The following is a 21,450-nucleotide window of genomic DNA, read 5'->3' as shown; positions in this document are numbered from 1 at the left end:
TGAGAAGGCCTGGAGGGGGCTGGAAAGGACCAGTGTTTGGAAGGGCAATGCCTACTGAATCTAGAGGGTTGCACTTGTAAGAATTTTTTAACAGTCTGTATAGACTTAGCTTTTTCTTCCATCTTTTTAAGAAAGTACAGTTTTGTACCTACCATAAATGTAGATGTTCGAAGATCCACATTGCTGCAGTCCTTACACTTGGGTAGTCCGCTGTCCTCGGTCGGCCCGAATATCAAAGTATTAGGCTGATGTCGGTCAAGGCACTTAAGACTGACATCAGGACGTCAGGGTACAAATGCGCATGACCGACGTCATATCCTCAGTCTTTTCTTGCCCCAGATGTCAGAAGACCCTAAACAGAAAGGTCAAAACCAAAAGACAGCAAAAAACAACCAACCACCCTTATACTAACCATATGTACAAAATATACAATATTCACAATATGTACAACCCAAACCACACAACCGCCTCTAACTACAGAGGGGAAGGAGGGAGGGTAAATTGGACTGCAGCAATGTGGATCTTCGAACATCTACATTTATGGTAGGTACAAAACTGTACTATGTTCTTCATCTCACATTGCTGCAGTCCTTACACTTGGGTAGAATCCCAAAGCAGAGATAAGGGAGGATGGCAAAACTATAATGCAGTAGGCGCTGCTAAAATGCCCTGTAAAATTGCAGTGGCAAAACCAGCCCTCGATTTAGAGTAAAGTGGAAGGTGATAATGCTTAAAGAAAGTATGCACTGAACTCCAAGTAGCTGCCTCCAAAATATCCTTAGTTGCCACCCCCCTTAAAAAAGCTGTAGAAGTGGCAGTAGCCCTAGTGGAATGAGGCCTAACCCCAGCTGGAATCTCCTTGCCATGATGGGAATAACAAAGCAATACAAAACCCAATCCACTTAGAAATAGTTTGTTTTGACACAGGCTTGCCCTGAGAACCCAAAGCAAAAGAAACAAATAACTGCTGAGACTGCCTGAACCCTTTAGTTCTGCTCAAATAATATCGCAACTGCCTGTGTATATCCAAAGTGTGCAAAATCTTTTCCCCTTTATTTTGGGGGTTTGCATAAAAAGTAGGCAAATGAATAGTTTGGTTTAAAGCCACACTAGAAACCACTTTAGGCATAAAGGATGGATTAGTACGCAAAGATACCCTATCCTTATGGAAAATTAAGAAAGGCTCAACCGCCATAAGGGCCTGTAACTCAGAAACCCTTCTTGCAGAGGTAATGGCCAACAAAACAGCAGTCTTCCATGATAAATATTTCAACTCAGCAGTAGCTGCAGGCTCAAAAGGTTGTAGAGTGAGTTTCTCCAACACAAAATTGAGATCCCAAGCAGGAGTAGGAGCTCTCCGTGGGGGTCTTATATTCTTTGCCCCTCTAAGGAATTGCTTAAACAAAGGCTGAGAAAACAATGGTGGGTCACAGTCATAGTGAGCAGAAATTGCTGCAGCATGAACTTTAATAGAAGAAAAGGACAAACCTTTGTCCAGTAACTCAGTAAGATATTGAAGAGCCACACTTAAATTAGGCTTAGAAACATCAAATTCCTTTGCTGTACTCCAAAATAAAAATCTCTTCCATTTATCTGCGTACACTTTCCTTGTACTAGGCCTTCTGGCCTCCAAAATAACATTCAAAACTTGCTGTGGAAGCTGAGACCCTCCAGGGTTTAAAACAGAATATGCCAGGCTGTCAGGTGAAGAGAGTGAAGTTTGACATTGAGTAACTGACTGTTCTCCTGAGACAGAAGGTGTGGAATCGAAGGCAAAGGCCATGGAGGCTCCCGTACCAGACTTCTCAGTAATGGGTACCAGTGCTGTCGAGGCCAATCTGGAGCTATTAAAATCATCTTTGGCTTGTCCTGTCTGACCTTCAGGAGTACCTTTGGGAGGAGAGGCAGAGGTGGAAAGGCATACACATGAAGATTGCTCCAATTGAATGAAAGAGCATCCACTTTCCAAGCTGTGGGATGAAACCGCTTTGTGCAAAACTTTGGCAGCTGGTGGTTTAGTGGAGAAGCGAACAGATCTATGTCTGGAGTTCCCCATGACACTGTCAATTTCTGAAATACATGAGGATCCAATTTCCACTCGTGGGGATCCATAATTTGCCTGCTCAACACATCTGCTAAGGAGTTCTGTGCTCCCGGCAGAAACCTTGCCTGAAGATTTAGCTGTAAACTGAGAGCAGTCTCCCACAAAATCATTGCTTGTCTGCATAGAGGATAAGAATGCGTTCCCCCTTGCTTGTTGATGTACCACATTACAGTTGTGTTGTCTGTTAGAACCAACACCTGCCCTGGAAGAAGTAAATCCTTGAAAGCTATTAAAGCAAATTGGACTGCTAACATCTCCTTCAAGTTGATATGTAGATGTTGAAGTCTGGCAGGCCACGTGTCTTGTATCCACTTTCCATTTAGATGAGCTCCCCAAGCTTTGTCTGAGGCATCTGTCGTTAGAATTTGACTCGCCTCTGGCCGGGTCACAGAGAGTCCCTTGTTTAGGTGACATTCCTGAGCCCACCACAAAAATTCCTTTTGAATGCAAGGTATTATCTGAATGACAGTGTCCATATCTTGGCAGTGCTGTGTCCATACATTTTTGAGATACCATTGTAGCTTCCTCATATGCAGTTTGGCATTGGGAAGCACCAGAATACAAGATGCCATGAACCCCAAGGCTTGAAGGACTGTCCTTGCAGTCAGCCTGGACTGATGAGACAATTGATGGAAGTAAAGAGAAAGATTCTTTTGTTTGTCCGGGGTCAAAAAGGCCATCTGGGATGCTGTATTCAGTCTCACACCCAAAAAGCACATGTCCTGAGAGGGTACTAGACTGGACTTTATTTCGTTCACAGAATACCCCAGGCATCTTAGCACTGCTATCACATATTGCAAATGATGAAGAAGTTCGTCCTTTCCTTGGGCCAGAATCAGGCAATCGTCCAAATAAGGATAAATTTGTATTCCTCTTAGCCTGAAGAAAGCAATCACTGGAGCCAGAACCTTCGTGAACACTCTGGGCACAGTAGATAAGCCAAAGGGCAATGCAGAGAACTGATAATGAGAAGTCCCAGCTCGAAAACGCAGATACTTCCTGCAACTTAGCCTGATAGGAACATGAAGGTAAGCCTCCTTGAGATCCAGAGTCACCATCCACTGATCTTTGCCCAGCAGAGGTAAAAGCTGTTGTAACATCAACATTTTGAACTTGGGAATGTCCAGATAAGTGTTGAGGATAGATAAATCCAAAATTGGTCTCCACGTGTTCCCCTTCTTTGGTACTAGGAACAGGCGAGAATAAAATCCTAGGCCCACTTCTGACAGAGGGACCGGTTGTATGGCCCCTATTTGGAGCAGCAGAGAAATTTGTTTGTGAGCCTCTAGTCTTTGCTGAGGAGGAACGTCCGGCATGCCTTTGAAAGGAGGCAAGGTATGGAAATAAAACCTGTAACCTTGGTATATGATATCCAGTACCCATTTGTCTTGGGTAATCAAAGTCCAATTTTCCCTGAAGAGTGCCAACCTTCCTCCCAAAGGTGCTGCCAGGCAAGAAGGATCTGGCAGCTGAAAAGGTAGGTCATTGGGCCTGTTTACGAAAGGACTGGCCCCTGCCCTCACCTGAAGATTGTGCAGGAGAACTCCCTGTTCTAGGTCTGAAGGAGCTCTGAGCTCTACCCCTACCACGTCTAGATCTACCCCTAGACTGTGAATCATAAGAAGGGTATGTCCACCCCTTAGCAGGCCAATTCCTACTAAACTTCAGAGGCTGGACTTGCAAAAAATCTTTAACAGTCTGCATAGACTTAGCCTTGTCTTCCATTTTCTTCAAGAATGACTCAACAGGTGAACCAAACGACACATCAGACTGTAAAGGAGCATCCAAAATCCTTGTCTTAACATGTTCAGATAAATTCTGATCCCTCAGCCAGGCGTGCCTGCGAAGAACTGACCCAGTGGCAGCCACCCTAGACGAGGCCTGTACAGCATCAAAACCACATTGTAAAGAATGCTTACCCACCTGTTCAGAGACATGCACTAAATCTTGTAATTCCTTACACTCAATGCCTTCCGCCAGAGCATCTACCTTAGACTTCAGTTGAGAAAGAAGATAGTTCTGATATTTCAACATGTGAAACTGGCAATTCAAAGCCCTCATATCTAAGGTGGAGGAAGTATAGACTTTCTTTCCCCATCTATCCAAAGCTCTGGCCTCTTTATCTGGAGGAACCGGATTTTTAACAACAGAGGCCTTGACACCCTTAGGTCCCTGACTAACAGTTTCTGGGTCCGCCCTAGGACTCTTATAAAGATATTTATGAGCCTCAGGCACCCTATAATACCTATCCAGTTTAACAGGAGCAGGAGGCAAAGAATCAGGATTAAGTGAAGCCTCCGCAAATACATCTTCCACAACATCCAGAACAGGAGGTATAGCCAAAGGCCTATGCTGGGGCAAAAACAAAAACTCCCTAAGCCTTTTCCTGGAATCAGAGAAGTCCTGACCTTCCCACTTAAAATGCTCCCTCATGGAATGAAGAGTCTCAGAAAATGAGAAATCCTCTGGAGGAGAAGCAGAAGGGGTAGATTCATCTGCATCAGAATCAGAATAAGGAGAGTACTCCTGCAAGTCTTCAGCCGAAGACTCTGAAACATCTGAAGGCTGCTCAAAACTCCCCAACTCTGGTTCCACCCTAGGCCTCTTATCTGGAGGGGGCAAAGAACCTCTAATCAAAGAAATTAAATCTTCTGCCATTTTAAGCATGTGCTTCTTGGGCACAGATCCTGAAGAACTAGGAGTGACACCAACAGAAGCTAAACCTGGCCTACCTCTGGGAGAAGCCTTAGAAACAGAAGAAGGCCTAACCACCCTAGGAAGGGAGGGGAGTACAGTGACCTGAGAAGCCCCTTCAGCCTGACCTGCCTCCTGAGAGGCCACATCCTGCAATAACAAAGTCTCCCCCTGGGACTCCTGAGAAGCCTCCGGTGGAACCACCGGTTCCACCGACGCCTCTAAAGAACCGGCGTCCGGTACGGACGACTCTTCTTGTCTGGGCTTAGCTGCCTTGTCTTTGCACTTCTTCGAAGAAGCGGGCGTCGGAGCATCCGACGGCATCTTATAATTGCACCGCTTCCCAAAGACCAACCTGGCACAATCCAACCTTCGCTTAATAGTGCGCTTATTGAACCTAGCACAAAAGCGACACCCAACAACGTCGTGCTCAGGCCCCAAACAAGGAATACACAAAGTATGATAATCTCTATGCGGTATCTGTTTCCCACAAGAAATACAGTTATTCACTTTTTCTGACATCCGGTAAACCACTGAGGCAAGAAAAAACCAAAATATTCCCCAACAGGGTACTTAGCCAACTTTGACTCCGTCTGAAACTCCAAATTCGAAAAATTTCAGAACGCCGAACGGCACTTGCAACGCTGCTTCTGCATCGGACCATGCGGCAAAAAAGACTGAGGATATGACGTCGGTCATGCGCATTTGTACCCTGACGTCCTGATGTCAGTCTTAAGCGCCTTGACCGACGTCAGCCTAATACTTTGATATTCGGGCCGACCGAGGACAGCGGACTACCCAAGTGTAAGGACTGCAGCAATGTGAGATGAAGAACATCCTCTTCTGCTTTGGTGCCAAACAAACAGTCGTTATTCAAAGGAGCATCTAATAACTTTGATTTGACATGGTCGGGCAAGGTCTCCTCCTTCAGCCAAACATGTCTTCTCTGTACAGAGCCAGTGACAGCTGCCAGGCAAGATGCTTCTAGGACGTCAAAGCCACACTGCAAAGTATGCTTACTGACTTGGCTTGCAGAGTGCATAAGCTCCTGCAATTCTTTATTTTATGCACAGTCTGAAAAGGTTGCCACTTTTTGTTTAATAAGTTCCATAATATGTTGCTGGTACTTCAGCATGTGAAACTGACAATCAATGCCCTAATAGCAAGAGCTGCAGAGGTATAGACCTTCTTACTCCATCTGTCTAAAGCTCTGGAATCTCTGTCTGAAGGGGTGGGATTCTTGGCTGTAGTAGCCTTGATACTTTTAGGCCCCTGGGAAATGATCTCTGGGTCAGCAGTAGGATTCTTGAAAAGTAATTTGTGAGTGTCAGGTACTCTGTAGTACCTTTCTGGTTTCCTAGGGGCAGGAGGTAAAGTGTCAGGAGTAAGACTGGATTCCACAAAAACATCATCCACAACAACCAGGACAGGGGGTATTGCTAAGGGCCTGTGTTGAGGCAACTCTACAAATTCTCTGAGTCTCTTTTTGACGAAAGAGAGTCTTGGCATTCCCAGTTGAAATGCTCTCATAAGGTATGCAAGGTTTCACCAAAAGAAAAATCCTCTGGAGGGGAGGCAGAGGGAATGGATTCCTCTGCATCTGAATCCTCATAAGCAGATAAGGGCATGTCTTCATAATCAGAAATTTCAGAGTCATTGGACTCCTGGTCTGTAGAAGCTGAAGGGCACTGGACTCTGTCTCTTAGCAAGTGAAAGCTGACTTCCCCTAATCAGAGTAATAAGGTCTTCAGCCATTCTAAGCATTTGCTTTTGTGGCATGGGAGCAGGTGCATGTGCTTTGGTCGTCTGTTTTCTAGGCGTAGTGCTTACTCTGGGCCTAAGAAACTGGGTAGTTTTGGTTAAAAAAAGAAGTCGTCAGTTTGAGTCGAACATCGGTTGAGCGAATAACTGCCTCAGAAGCCGGTGCCTGCTCAGTGGTTCCAGACCCATCCAAAGTAGAGACATCCGCAGGTTCCACAGTTGAAGAGTCTCGAGGCATACTGGACTCTGAATGGGTCTCAGTAGAGACCTGCAAATCCATTGAAGCGGACATCAGGGGTTGCGAAAGCGCCTCATTGAGTACCTGCGGTCTGGCGACTAGCTTAAAGGAAGCATCGTCGGCAGTTTTGGACCTATGCAGTCTGTCTCTGTCTTTACCTTTACGTTTTTTCGGAATATCGGTAGTCGGATGGCTTACCAAAGCAATTTTAGAATACGGAGATAGAGAGCGAAAGAATTTAGCGACAAAGAGAGCCAGACGATGAATGGTTCGGGTGTTAAATAAGGCACAAAACAGACCGTGAGGGACATCGTGGTCTGGGCCTAAACAGGTGACGCAGTAAGAATGAAAATCTCTGTGAGGTATTTGCTTTCCACAGGCAAGACAATTGTTAACTTTTTCTGACATCGGTTAGAGCAGGAAAAAAAAAAAAGATCCCCAACAGGGTACTTAGCTTTAGAAGACTTCAGGATTATTAAATTCGTAAATGAAAGTTCAAGTAGCGGCCGACCAGCACTTGCAAACTGATTCTGCTTCATGCTCCTCGGCAAGAAAGACTGATGTAATGGTGTCGGCTGTCTGTTTTTATACCTCTGATGACCTGACGTCAGTCCTGGAGCGACAGCATCTGACACAGAAATACTAAGTCTCTGGTATTTGGGCCAACTGAGGGCTACCTGCAGGCAGATAACCCAAGTGTGATGACTGCAACAGTGAAACATGAAGAACATCATTTTTTTCTTAACAGTATTACTTAAGTGTTGCATTATTTTCTCTGCATGTTATAAAGTTTTTTCAGTTACTGATACTAATGTAAATAGATGCTTCTGTTTATTCTTTTTGTTTCTTTCTCTCTTCTTCTTACTGCAATGTAAAAAAAAAAAAAAAAGGATCTGGTTAAGAGAGCATGACAAAAGAAAAATTAGTGTGATTTTTCTCATTCTTGCATAGGGGAATGACTGGGTTAAGGCCATTAGCTTTACATAGTAACACATTTTAATAGAAAGCAAGCAAATAAAAAAGAATACTGAATATTATAAGGTTTTTCTTCTATTAAACACTCTTGTACCTGTTTCTCATGTCACTAGCAGACAACCTGATAAAGAGAAATGGCTTCGATAAAATGTTTTCTGAAAGTATTCAAGTGTTTTCCAGCTGGGACAGCTATAAAGATGAGGCAAAACCAGACAGCACTTAATAGAATCACAGGCTCTACCATGCATCTTAGCATGGATAATCTTTCTTTCTAGTTAGCTCGAGTCTATGTGTGTGGCTGTCAGTTTAGAACTTTTGTTCTTATTAAAGGAGTAAAACTTCAATATTGGAATATGTCCATAATTTTGTGTGTTAAGTTAGTAGCTTTTAGGAAGTATTGTGTGTGTGTGTGTGTGTGTGTGTGTGTGTGTGTGTGTGTATTTTTATTTGAACGTTTTCAATACAAGAAACAGTTCTGCAAGATGTGACATAGACTGAAATGGAGATGACAAGAAACAATTTTATAAAGATTAACCTGCTGAACTGTGCATGCATGCAACACAAAAAGATGGAACTAGACATTTAACAAAAAAGCTGTTCTACATAAAAGGTGGGAATAATAATCCCTCAAGAATATGACTCTTTCTATAATGTCTTTAAACATCAACGGTCTCACAGAAAAGTACAAAAAAGAAGAGTAGTGAACTATATTAAAAATGCAGAGTGCAAATAGCTATACTACAGCAGACACACTTGGAAAGAACCGAACATGTGAATTTGATAAAGAAAGGTTTTTCAGGATGGTTATTCAGTGGATTAACTGGAGCAAAGGAAGAAAGGGGATAATTAAATTATTTGTAAGAGAAGCTCCAATAGTAATAGAAGAGAAAAAAAAAGACAGTTATGGTAGATTTGTAGTACTAAGGGACTAGTGGCAAGGGAGGAGGACTACACTGGTATGTATTTACATTCCACCAAGAACTGTTATGATGGAGCTAAAGAAAATTCTGGGAGAAATAATCAGCTTTCAGCAAGGAATATTACTTGGGGAATGGAATTTGATTTGCAACAGTTAAAATGTGTCTGGGGGGCCCAGAAAGGGAAATATAACAAAGGAAAGTAGATTTTTAAAGACATTTATGAAAATATTTGGCATGGAAGATGTGAATTACTAGGAATTCAGAGTAAATGTACATATTTCCCAAAATATAAAAAATAGGACTAGGCTAGACAGAAGTGACATTTCACAGGAACATGTGCATTTAATTGAAGGTTTTGATATGCACCCAATATCTATTTCAGATTATGCGCCAATTATAACTAAAATAAAAACAACACATGGTAATGAAATAAAAATGAGACACTGGTGCTTTTCCACCTTTCTGTTAAAAAGAGAGGAATTTAAGGAATGGGTAAGTGGAAATTATTCAGGAGCTATTAGAGAAGATAGAAACTTTTTCTGAAAAAATATCTAGGGAGTGGGATAAAATTAAAGTGTAATTTAAAATTAGGGTGGAAATAAAAGAAAGGGAAATATGGTTAAGAAGTAACAAGAATTATTTAGTAGGGGTGACAAATATGAAAGTTTATAGGGGGAATCGTGCAGAACTAGAACGCTAAACAGAAAATAAGGGATTGCATGACTTTCGAAAGAATGTTAAGCAACTGTTTTTTGATAACTCCAGATGATAATAACTCTAGAGTGTAAAAACTTTTAGCACGACAACTCAGACAACAGAAATTAGAAAAGACCATCACCAAATTTAGGGAGCCAATAAGGGATCCTCTAGAATTATTAGAAATATTTTAGAAATTCAATGGGAAGATACGCATGTCTCCCAAACATGCAACAAAATCTAGATGATTTAGGATTTTTGCTTGAAATGTTTACAAAGATATTTTTATACCCCAAGTAGACTCCAGAAAAATTTTCCTCAAGTAGACAGCAAATGGTGGGGAAGTGTGATGCAGAAGAGAGAGAGAATTGGGAACATATTTTCTGGGACTGTGGTGAGTTGGCGAACTTTAAGGATTCCCTGCGGGATGCACTGTTGGAGATGCTGGGTGGGCAGATTGGTGTGACGAAGGAGATAATTTTTCTGAGCTATGCTAAAGAATTGGAATAGCCTAGCCATGGTAAGCCCTTTATAGCAGCTACCAAAAGAGCAATTATTAGAAAATAGAAATCAAAATCTAAACCAGCTATATTAGAACTTATGAATAAAGTAACAGAGATGAAACAACTGGAACGGAAAGCTTTAGGAAAAGTTAGGCGCAAACTACATAGGAAAAAAATGGGAACTGTGCCAATAACACACACAGAGGAAGAATGAGGTTTTTAAAGGAGGCAGGACTTAAATGAGCTATGTAATGTTTGACTGAAAATGATTGGCTATGTTATAAGTGAAGTATAATGCTTGCAACTGGGAGTGTGTCAGCATGGTTTGTGATGTAAAATGCTTGCAACTAGGATTGTGTCGGTGTGCTTTTTTCATTTATATAAATGTACGATTGTCTGCGTCATAAGTGATGGCTTAATAAAGATGTTGTTTGGAAAAAAAGGCGGGAAATGAATAATGTAATGCTGCTTATGTTATATGATATACAGTAATATATATATGTGAAGTATAATGTTTGTAAATCTAAGAACTTGTTAATACAGTTTGATTACTTGTATATAAATGTAAATTTGCCTATGTCACAAGTGGTAATTCAACAGAGGTGTTTAAAAAAAAAAAAAAAGAAAATTAAGAAAACACATCAGAGTGTCCTTTACCTTTGGTGATAACATTTCCAGATACTACATAAGCTTCACACACAGTTCTGCTAAAGTACAATAAAGTTACTGGCATCAGTGTTCTGATGGAATGATCATTTAAATTAAGTAAATGAAATATTAAGAGTGCTTTCTATCTAAGGAAAACAAGTTTACTGAATACAGTTCCCACAGTTAAATTGAATCTACCACGCTAAACAGTTTTACAGTGGTTTTCCTAAATCAAAGTTTTTACAGACAATGACTAACCAAGGTTCAGGTTAAGAATGCTTCCTGTTGAGGTGCTCCTTTCAGATTTGGCTGCAACAGGCGTCAAAGTCTGAGGAGAAAACGGCTTGGGACTGTCAGGTACATTGCCTGCTTGACCAGTTTTTGTGGAGGCTGGAGATGCTGAAAAATAATTAAAAAATTTAAAAAAGCAAAACAAAGCCAAGAAGTGAAACCAACTGAATACAGCTACAAAGAAACTATAGAAACTACCATAAATATTACACAAGGTAGGGTGAATGCAACATGAAAGCAAGGTATTTCTGAGCAATTACCTGAACGCAAACTGTAATTAACACTCCACAGAATATCAAGGAATGATGAAAATGTAAGAAATGCATACCAGTGAAAAATTTCAAACATAATTACTAGTACAACCAAAGTGAATACTACCTATTTAGGCGGCTCTGGGGCACAGAGGGAGAGACTCCTTACTGGGACTTAGGTGACTGGAATTCGACTACAGGTCCTGGGACTGGAAGAAAGAGAGAAGATTGAAGGAGCATGGTCTGTTCACCTTTACTGAATGGGTAGCATGCACTCATGGGCACAGACGGTGGTCTGATTTCTGCCGTAATACATCAGGGAAAACACCAGTGAGTGTTTCTAGAGAAGCAATATGGCTCCTTGGATGGCATACCCTTTTGAAGAAGTAAGGGGACAGTTATGCAACATTTTATATGCCTAATTATTCTTTTAACAATAACTTCTATTCTAGACTCAACAAAACTATACCAGAGGCGTTTTTTTCACTTAACACCCACTCCCCCCATCCCCTTCTCTTTGCCAATACTCTCATCAATCCGTAGTAGGAAAGGCAATCTCTAACCTACAGTCTGAACTCCTGCTTGGCCTCATACCTCTCTAATACCTTTCCCTCTCGAGTTATTTTCTCCTAATCCATTTGTTCCTTTACGAAATTCCCAGTAAATTTCAGCCCCCCCCTTACCTATTTTCTATACTCCTACTTGCAGACATTCCTAACAGTAAAATCTCCTTTCTCCATTCCCATGCTGACTTACTTATTTGAGCACTTATGAGCAACCATATGAATATAATATTCTGCATGGTGGTTTCTATTTTCCTGCAAAATACTAGTCTTTCTCTTGATCTGCCCCCACCCCATTTCCTCATCATCCTTTTCCACTTTGATTTACAACCTTCTACATAAGCTATGTAAATAAGCTTTAAATATGTAGCTCTAAAGTACCCTTTCACATCAGGCAACCTTAAACTACTTTTTGCCAAAATAAATGTTAATTCTTATAGAATTAAGAGTTTGTAATGCTATCTCATATAGCATTTAGATGATTTGGACATGAATTGTTTTATGCAACTATTAAAGGAAACTTAGAAAAAATATTTTAATCCAGAATCTCAAATGATTCTGTTGAGGCAGGACATAGGAGCTGAATTGCCTAGACACAGTAAGGCCATATTAAGTTTAATTCTGTTGGCTGACAAAAAAAAAAAAAGAAAATGGAAATCAAAATCAAAAGCAACTGAATTTGAAGTGCTGAATATTATAAAAGAGATAAAAGACCAGGAAGAGGTCTCTTTAGAGAAGGGAAGGAGCAAACTACATATAAATAAATGGAATCTGTGGGAACAATACATGCAGAATAATGTTCAGGAGAAGTAAGAGGTTTAAGGGAATGCAGGAATTGAGTGACTTAAGTAATGTTGGACTGAAAGAAAACATGTTATATATAATGTGTGTAAATGGAAAAAAATGTTAAAATTGACTATCCATTCTCTCTTCCCAATCTTTCCTAAACTATTTGGATTGATTCTTACAATTAATCATGCAAAACTTTATATGCCCTACTATCCTTTCAACAGTAGCTTCTATTCTAGACTTAATGAAAAGTGAAAGACCACCTCTGGTTGATTTTAACACCAACCATCCCTTTCTCTTTGCCTATACTCTCGTATTAATCCTTGGTAGGGAAGGCGGTCTCTAACCTACAGACCAAACTCCTGCTTAGCCTCATCCCACTCTGTCACCTTTCCCTAACAAGTTATTTGCTCCCAGTTCCTTTGCTCTTTTGCTAAATTTCTCCAGTAAATTCCAGCCCCCTCTTAACCTATTTTCTATATGCCTACTTGCATACATTCTTAATGGTAAAATCAGGTCTATGTCATAACATTGAAGTGTCAGAACTTCAAATGTTATAACATCGAACCGGAAACCTCGAAGACTGACAATATCGAAGTCTCGGAACATCAAATTCTTTCCCAGGGAAAGTATTTGGCAGGCCGTTTCAAGGGCTTCGCTATTTCCTCCACTGTGGTGCGATCTCAGAGTTGGTATATTTAAGTAGGGGGGTGTGGGGGCACAGCCCCCCACATTAGAAATAGTTTGTAGTGTTTGTGTGTTTCGTGTTTTATACTGGAACAGCGATTTTGTTTCCCAGGGAAAAAAATCGCTGTTCTCAGTCTTCGGGGTTTTCAGCTTTCATGGTTTTGGGTTTGATGTTATAACATTCTAAGTTTTGACACTTCGATGTTATAATATAGACCCGGTAAAATCTCCTTTCTCCACTCCTATGCTGGCTTACTTCTTTGAGCACATTCAGCCTCTATATGAACATAATATCCTGTACAGCTGTCACTATTCTCCTGAAGTCCCACAATACCAGTCTTTCTGTATTTCCAAAATATTATCTGCAAATAAAACTTTTTATGTACTTACCATAACGATAGATATATGTGATCCATCTCGCCTACATTCATTACTGACGGGCTCGGAGCCGAGAGTCGGCTCCGACTTGGCCACTATAACTAGCATGAAGTCTCTCATTGGCTGGGCTACCCCTGTATCCCAGGATGCATCACGCCCAAACCCCCAGATCTTGTTTGCCCCAATATTATCTTCCCACATACACCACACCACACCACAAGGATATATATGTAAGAGGAGAGAAAAAATAATATCCTCAGAGGAATCAGAATACAAGTTTCCTCCAAGTCCAACAGATAGGGGGAAGGAGGGCGGGTACGTAAGAATGTAGGAGCGATGGATCACATACATCTATCGTTATGGTAAGTACATAACTAAAAGATGCAATGTGATCCTATCTCGACTACATTCATTACTGACGGGACAGCGTCCCTAGCACCTAAATCCCGGGAGGCTCACTGGAAAACACTCCTGAGCACTGTGGAACCAAAGGAAGCCCGACCTCTAGAGGCCACATCCAGTTTGTAATGAGAAATAAAGGTATGTGGAGAAGTCCAAGTAGCTGCTGCACATATCTCATCTATGGATAGTCTAGCATGAAAAGCCACTGAAGTTGACATAGCCCTGGTAGAATACGCCTTAACTGGAAAGGGAAGATCCTTACCCGCTAATGCATAAATAAATGAGATGCAGTCTCTAATCCACTTAGCTATGGTGCCCTTAGTTACAGATCTGCCAATTCTATTGTCCGAAAAGGACAAAAACAACTGATCTGATTTCCTCTCCTGTTGTGTCCTATTTAAATAAAACCTCAGTTGTCTATGCACATCCAACTGGTGAAATTTGTATTCCGCTTTGTTGGACAACCGTGGAAAAAAGACCGGAAGCTCAATAGACTGGTGGAGACAAAGGGCAGAAGAGACCTTAGGGAGAAAAGAAGGATTAAGTCTCAGAGATACTCTGTCCTTATGAAAAATTAAATAAGGAGGTTTAACAGAAAGGGCTTGAAGCTCCGATACCCTTCTGGCTGAAGTTATGGCTACCAAGAAGGCAGTCTTCCATGACAAAAATTTCAATTCGCAGGAGGCTGCCGGCTCAAAGGGAGAAGACGTCAAAGCTCTGAGCACCTCATCTAAATCCCATGGCAAGACGGGTTGCGACACCGGAGGGCGAAGCAACCAGGCTCCTTTCAGAAAGGCTTCACACAGCTTATGACCCATGAGGGAAGGCTCATGTGCAACATGATAACTGGAGATTGCTGCCAACTGAACCTTTATAGTGGAGGCAGCTGAGCCCTGTCTAAAGAGTGTTGCTAAGAAATCTAACACCGCCGACACAGGGGCTGTAAGGGGATCAAGATCACGTTGCTGAGCCCAAATTGCAAATCTCTTCCATTTACTAGAGTATACTTTCCTAGTAGAAGACTTGTGGGAGGAAGACAGAATATGTACTACTTCCGGGGTAAAGATATGCTGTCTGACTAAGGTTGGAAGTGGAGAAGCCAGGCAGCGAGCTTGAGTGTTCGTAGGGATGGATGGAGCTGTCCTGACTGATGAGTCAATAGGTCTGGAGCTGGGTCCAGAATCCAAAGACCATCCACCGCATACTTCTGAAGGAAGGGGAACCAAACTTGACGGGGCCAGTGTGGTGCGATCAAAATCATCTTGCTTCCCAAGCAGGTAGCCTTCTGAATCACTCTTGGTAGAAGAGGGACCGGCGGGAAGGCGTAGAGCAGACCGGAGGGTTAATTGTGGACTAGAGCATCCCTGGGTGACTCCCCCTGTGGGGGGATCAGAGTGAAAAAACTGCTGCACTTCGCATTCAGGGGGCTGGCAAAGAGGTCGCAGCAGGGAAGGCCCCACTTGGAGAAGATCTGAGCAGCCGCTCTGTCGTTCAGGGACCACTCGTGAGGCATCAGAATAGCTCTGCTCAGCCTATCTGCTATCACATTGGACTTCCCCGGAATGTGCGTTGCCACTAGAAAGCGCAATTCCACACTCTCATGGCCTCCCTGCAAAGGGGGTAGGACTTGGTTCCTCCCTGCTTGTTCAGATACCAGACAACCGACATACTGTCGGAAAGAATCGCAATAGTTCCCCTGGGAAGAGAGCTGTGAAGTGCCTGCAACGCTAGAAGCACCGCTCTAATCTCTAGAACATTGATATGCACGTGAACCTCGTGGTCTTGCCACACACCTTGGACCGTCTCGCCCAGATAATGCCCCCCCCCCCCCACCCTATCTGGGAGGCGTCCGTGGTTACTGTGGCAATAGGGGACGGGGGGGCTCAAGGGTCTCCTGGTTACTGTGGCAATAGGGGGCGGGGGGCTCAAGGGTCTCCCTTGATTCAGATTGGACGAGAGAAGCCACCAACGCAGATCCTGCCGGCATCTCTCCGTGATGAGAATCAGATGGGACAAGGGACGTTCCTGATATGACCACTGGGCCGAAAGGAGCCACTGAAGTATTCGCATGTGTAACCTGGCTAACGGAACTAGGAGAATGGTAGCTGCCATTGATCCCAACAACTGAAGAACCATCCTGGCTTGGGCTTTTTCCCGGGGTAGTAAAGCCAGGACTTGGGCCTGTAACACTTTTACTCTCTCTGTCGGTAGGAAAGCTCGCATCTCTACAGAGTCTAGCTCTGCGCCGATAAAGGCAACACGCTGTGATGGCAGCAATACAGATTTTGCCCAGTTGAATGAAATCCCTAGAAGATGGCCCAATTTGACAGTAGCTCTTGTGGCTTGAACAAGTAGATGCCTGGTGGGGGCGGTGAGGAGCCAGTCGTCTAGATAAGGAAACACCTGGAATCCTAGACGTCTCAGGTGAGCTGTCACCACTGCCAGATGCTTAGTGAACACCCTGGGGCTGTGGTGAGACCAAAGGGCAGGGCCCGGAACTGAAAATGACTGGCTCCCAGCCGGAAGCGTAAATGATTCCTGGAAGCCTTGTTTATCTTGATGTGATAATAGGCATCCTTGAGATCGAGGGAGCACATCCATACTCCTTTTTCCAGCAATGGGAAAATGGATTGCAAAGTAACCATTCAGAACTTGGACTTCTTTACAAAGCGGTTTAGATGGCTGAGATCCAGAATGGGTCTCAAGTCCGCTGTTCTTTTTGGCACAAAAACTAACCTCGAGTAAGTTCCTAATCCGATCTGGTCTGCGGGGACTGTTTGGATGACTCCTTTTTCTAGCAGCTTTGAGACCTCTATTGCTGCCTGATCCCGTTGACTGGGTGGAACGTCCGGGATTTTTCTTGATGGCGGGGGGGGGGGGGCAAATAAAGGAATGGTGTAACCTCCGGTGATGATACAAAGCACCCATCAATCCTGTGTGATGGACTCCCAGGCCTGAAGATGCTCTGAAAAACGACCCCCAACTGGCTCCAGAGATGCAGTCGGGTAATCCCTCATGGACGTTGGTAGGAGGAACCACGAAAGGACTCGCGGTCTCCTGTATTGCGGGGGCCTCCACCGCCTCTATTGCGACGCCTTCCATTAAAATTCCCCCCTCCTCTGCCCCTGGAGGGGGGGTCACTTTGATGGGCAGGGGAAGACTTTTGAGACTTTCTGAACCACATTTTCCCTCCCCCCTCTGAGAGCCTTGGGATAAGGTCTAGAGGGAAGCGAAAAACAGGCCCCAACGGCAGACAAAGTCTTACCCTCTTGCTCACATCTAGTATTTAAATTTGGTTGGTGTAGCCAATGTAAAGATATACTAGAGGGGGATAAGATAAAAATAAATTTAATATAAAATCTAAATAATCTAAATATCATTGCAATTGTCAGACAGAGGGGGTGATTTATGCTGCTCACTGTCAACAATGTGGTGTTTTTTATATAGGAAAAACTATTAGACACTTTAGGGAAATAATTTACCAGCACAATTTAGATATTAAGAATAACAATATGAGTAATGCTTTATATAAGCATATAGAGGCCCATGGGAAGAACTAGTGGAAATACAGGAATTGCGATGGCAATTATAATGAAATGCAACAGTGTTCCCAGGAATAAATAATTGTGTTTCCATTAGTAGTCTACTTAAACTAAAGGCCCTTTATGCTGCTAATTAATCAAAGTAAAAAAGTAAAATAGTAATATTTTTATATGTCTTTGATCATTTAGATATTTAGATATTTTTATATTTATAGTTAGTAAATATTAGTAAATGTTTAATATCAGTATTATTGTAATATAGTTCAAGGTGTTTAAGTATGTTTATGCAAATGGGTTAAATGTTAGTTGATTAAATTAAAAGTACTGTTTGATTGGTTGGGGGGAACATGTGATGTGAATTTTATTAATGAGTTTCAGTATTTAAACTGTTTTAGTAACGGAGATGAATTGAACTCTGAGGTAGTCTAATGTTATAAAAGCAGACAAATGCTCTTCGTTGTGGATTAAAGGTATTGATTTTATCGTTCTCTGTGTGTTTTTTGAGACCCGAGCACCTTGATTTGGTTGGTTACATTTGGACTGGTTTGTTAGTTTTCGAAGGTTCAAAGGGCGATAGCGTTATAGCCTGAAGCATCATAGTTAAATCCCAAGGAGGAGCAGGATCTTTTAATGTTGGTCTAAGCAAAAAAGCTCCCTTGAGAAAATCCCTAAAGAGTTTAGAAGAGGCTAAGGTAGAGTTATTTTCGCCCAGGTGGAAGTTAGAAATGGTAGCCAATTGAACTGAGTTGAAAAACTAGCACCCTTTATTGAAAACTGAAGCCAAAAATTCAAGGATAGCTGGCATAGGTGCTGAAAATTGATCTAGATCTTTACTAATGGCCCAGAAAACAAATCTTTTCCATTTACATCTTGTAAATCTTTCTAGTAGAAGTTTTTGAGAAGGTAAGATATGATGGACTGAAGAGGAGCGCCTGGGCTGTCTAGCAATTAAGGGAATTGGAGGAACTATGCAGACAGTTTGAGGGCTGTTAAGTCTGGATCAGTTGTACCCGATGTGTGAGACAGGAAGTCTGGAGTTGAATCCAGGGTGAATGCTGTAGGTGAGACCAGAGTAAGGTGAACCAAATCTGGTAAGGACATAAGGGTGCAATGAGGACAACTGTGCTCTTCAACTAAAATGCTTTCTGTAGAAACGTGGGCATTAGAGGTAATGGTGGGAAAGCATAAGAGACCAGAGGGGCCAATCATAGACTATAGCATCTCTCAGTGGCTCCCCTACTGGAGGGGTTAGGGCAAAGAACCTCCTGCACTTATTGAGTGGAGAAGTGAATAGGTCGCAGCATGGCTGGCCCCATCGATGGAAAATTCTCTCCACCACCTTGACATTAAGAGACCATTCATGGGGTATCAGAATGGACCTGATTAGGTTGTCTGCAAACATGCTGGATTTCCCCGGAATGTGTGTTGCTATCAGAAAGCAAATGGAAGAGGTCACCCATCGCCACACACTCATAGCTTCTCAACAAACATGGTAAGATTTGCTTCTCCCATTTGTTGATGTACCAGAATACCGACATATTGTCCATCTGTATGGCAACTTTTGCAGCTGGGAGAACATCTTAAAAGGCCTGCAACACTAGGAGGAGTGCTGTCATCCCTAGGACACCGATATGTGTACAGGCCTCTTCAGAGGACCACATACCTTGGGATTGTCCTTCCCAACTAGTCCCCCCCCATGCTAACTCGGAGGTGTCCATGGTCATGGTGTCCATGGGAAGGGGAAGAACAAATGGATGGCCTTTGCAGAGCTGGTTTGAATGAATCCACCAAAGGAGTCATCTCTTGCATGCTGTGTGATGTTGACTGGAGCATTCAAAGGACTTTTAGACATACGGACCACTGGACTTAGTGTCCATTGAAGAATTTGCATATGGAACCTGGCCAGAGGAATGAGGGTAATAGCTGCTGCCATGGATCACAGAGCTTGTAATATTAATTAGGCCAGAAAAGAAGAACTTTGACTTAATCTCTTGACTGGGGACCTCAGTGTCTGTACTTAAGAAAAAAGAAGAGATGCTCTCTGACTATGTCCAGATGAGCATCTATGAAATCCAGACTCTGTGTAGGAGTGAGCTGAGATTTGCTGTAATTGGCCATAATTCACAAATGAAAGCACAACTGCAGCAAGTAGTTAGTACTCTCTTGCCTGCAGACGTCGATGCTTGGTTGGGGGAGTTAAGGAGCCAGACATCTAGATATGGAAACACTCGGAATCTCAGCAGTCTCAAGTGAGCGGCTACCACTGCCAAGCATTTGATGAACACCCTGGTAGCTGTGGTGAGACCAAAGGGCAGTGTTCTGAACTGATAGTGATTGGTCCCCAGCTGAAAGCATAGGTATCGCTGGAGTACCTGTTCATTTTGATGTGACAGTACACATCCTGAAGATCTATCAAGCACATCCAATCATCCTCTTGCAGCAGAGGCAAAATGGACTGAACTGTGACCATCTGAAACTTTGATTACTGTACATAATGATTTAATTTGCTGCGATCCAGAACTGGTCTCAAGTCCCCTGTCTTTTTTGGCACCAAGAATCTTTAGTAAGTTCCAGACCCTCTCTAGTCTGGGGGGACCTCTTGGATGACTCTTTTTCTAGTAACTTTTTTATTTCTAGAGATGCTGCTTCCCTCCGACTGGGTGGAACATTGGGGATTTTCTTCACAGTGGTGGGGGGGATTAGAGAAAATTGTATGGTACAGCCTATGGATATGATTCTCTGCACTCACAAATCTTTTGCAATAGATAGCCAGGATCCCTGGTGAAGAAACAAACGTCCCCCAACTGCCTCCAGAAAGGAACATTCAGGCCTCCTTTCAGGAGTGCTGATGGGGCTGATCTGAGAAGGAATACCTGAAGCCCTCAGTCTGTGGCCATATCTGCTGCATGGTCGGCATCTTCCAATTGAGTTCCCTCATCTGCCCCTGGGAGAACTATTTCTGCATGAATCCTGGAAAGGACCTTGAGATTTCTTAAACCAAATTTTTCTACATCCTCGTTGGTTTCTAGAGAAAGGCCTTTGAGGAGCTGAAAAATGTACTACCATGGCAGACAGGGTCTTTCCCTCTTATTTACACCAGGGGAGCATGTCATTAACCTTGGGACTGAACAGAGAAGATCCGTCAAAGGGTGCACTATCGAATGAAGACTTAAAGGGCTCTACAAAATCACATAAATGCATCCAGGCACATCTCCTGATGGCTTTGCCTGAACACATGGCCAGTGTGGTAACTTCCATAGCATGGGAAATTAACCTCATGCATGTATATGAGATTGATTGGAGGATGGCCAGTTACGAGGATATTCTGCTTCCTTTCTTGGAAGATATGGACCCAGAAAGAGATCTGGCAAGCTCCTTTGGTCAGATGTAAAATGTGCCAAGTAATTCAGCAACCTGAGGGCAAAGGTCACTGAAGCATACACACGCTTCATAAATCTGTCAAAAGCCCTAGACACTCTGTTTGGGGTATGGACAGAAGAACTCTGTTCTGCCAATTGTTTCTTTGTGGCTGCAGCCACAATCATGCCATCAACTGGCATTCCCGTGCTCCAGTGTACATGGTTTTTCAGGGGGGGGGCTAAAATTTTGTCCAGTCTGTTTGGAATTTTCTCAACAGTACCTGGCTCCTTCCATGTCTGCTGAAAGACAAAGTCAATGAGCTTATCAGTCAGGGAAATCACCCAAGTAAATGGGCCAGACCCAAATGCCTCCAGGAACAAGGGTTCCTCCTGGGAGGGGGTGTCAGAGGACCAGCCACAATTTTGTTTCAAGAGCTCCAGGATGTCTCCAAAGGAAACATCTTCAAGTGGTGATCTGTGGGACCCCCTCATCAAAATCAGTGTCTTCTGTGAGAGATTCCAGGGGGAGAATCTAAGTGCCTCCTCTGACACATTCTCTTCTGAGGGACCTCCTCAGTGGGATTTTCTTGGGAAGTATCAGAAGAGATTAACAATGTCCTGACTGATAGGCACAGACTGGTTCGGCTTG

At 42.9% G+C, this 21,450-nt stretch overlaps 1 protein-coding gene across 6 annotated transcripts in view; it reads right to left on the bottom strand.

The window, feature by feature from the left end:
- The window catches only part of ZMYND8 (zinc finger MYND-type containing 8), a 1,698,999-nt gene that overhangs the window by 711,856 nt on the left and 965,693 nt on the right, over positions 1-21,450 (bottom strand). For all 6 annotated transcript variants that reach the window (XM_044089914.1, XM_044089913.1, XM_044089918.1 and 3 more), the window contains one exon: positions 10,798-10,938. In XM_044089914.1, coding sequence (XP_043945849.1) covers positions 10,798-10,938 — 141 coding nt within the window. The remainder of the gene's footprint in view (positions 1-10,797; positions 10,939-21,450) is intronic.

The sequence above is a fragment of the Protopterus annectens genome, chromosome 12.part0 (assembly GCF_019279795.1).
Source record: "Protopterus annectens isolate FY-2018-M chromosome 12.part0, PAN1.0, whole genome shotgun sequence".
Lineage (NCBI taxonomy): Eukaryota > Metazoa > Chordata > Ceratodontiformes > Protopteridae > Protopterus > Protopterus annectens.
This window is presented reverse-complemented; position numbering and strand designations above follow the sequence as displayed.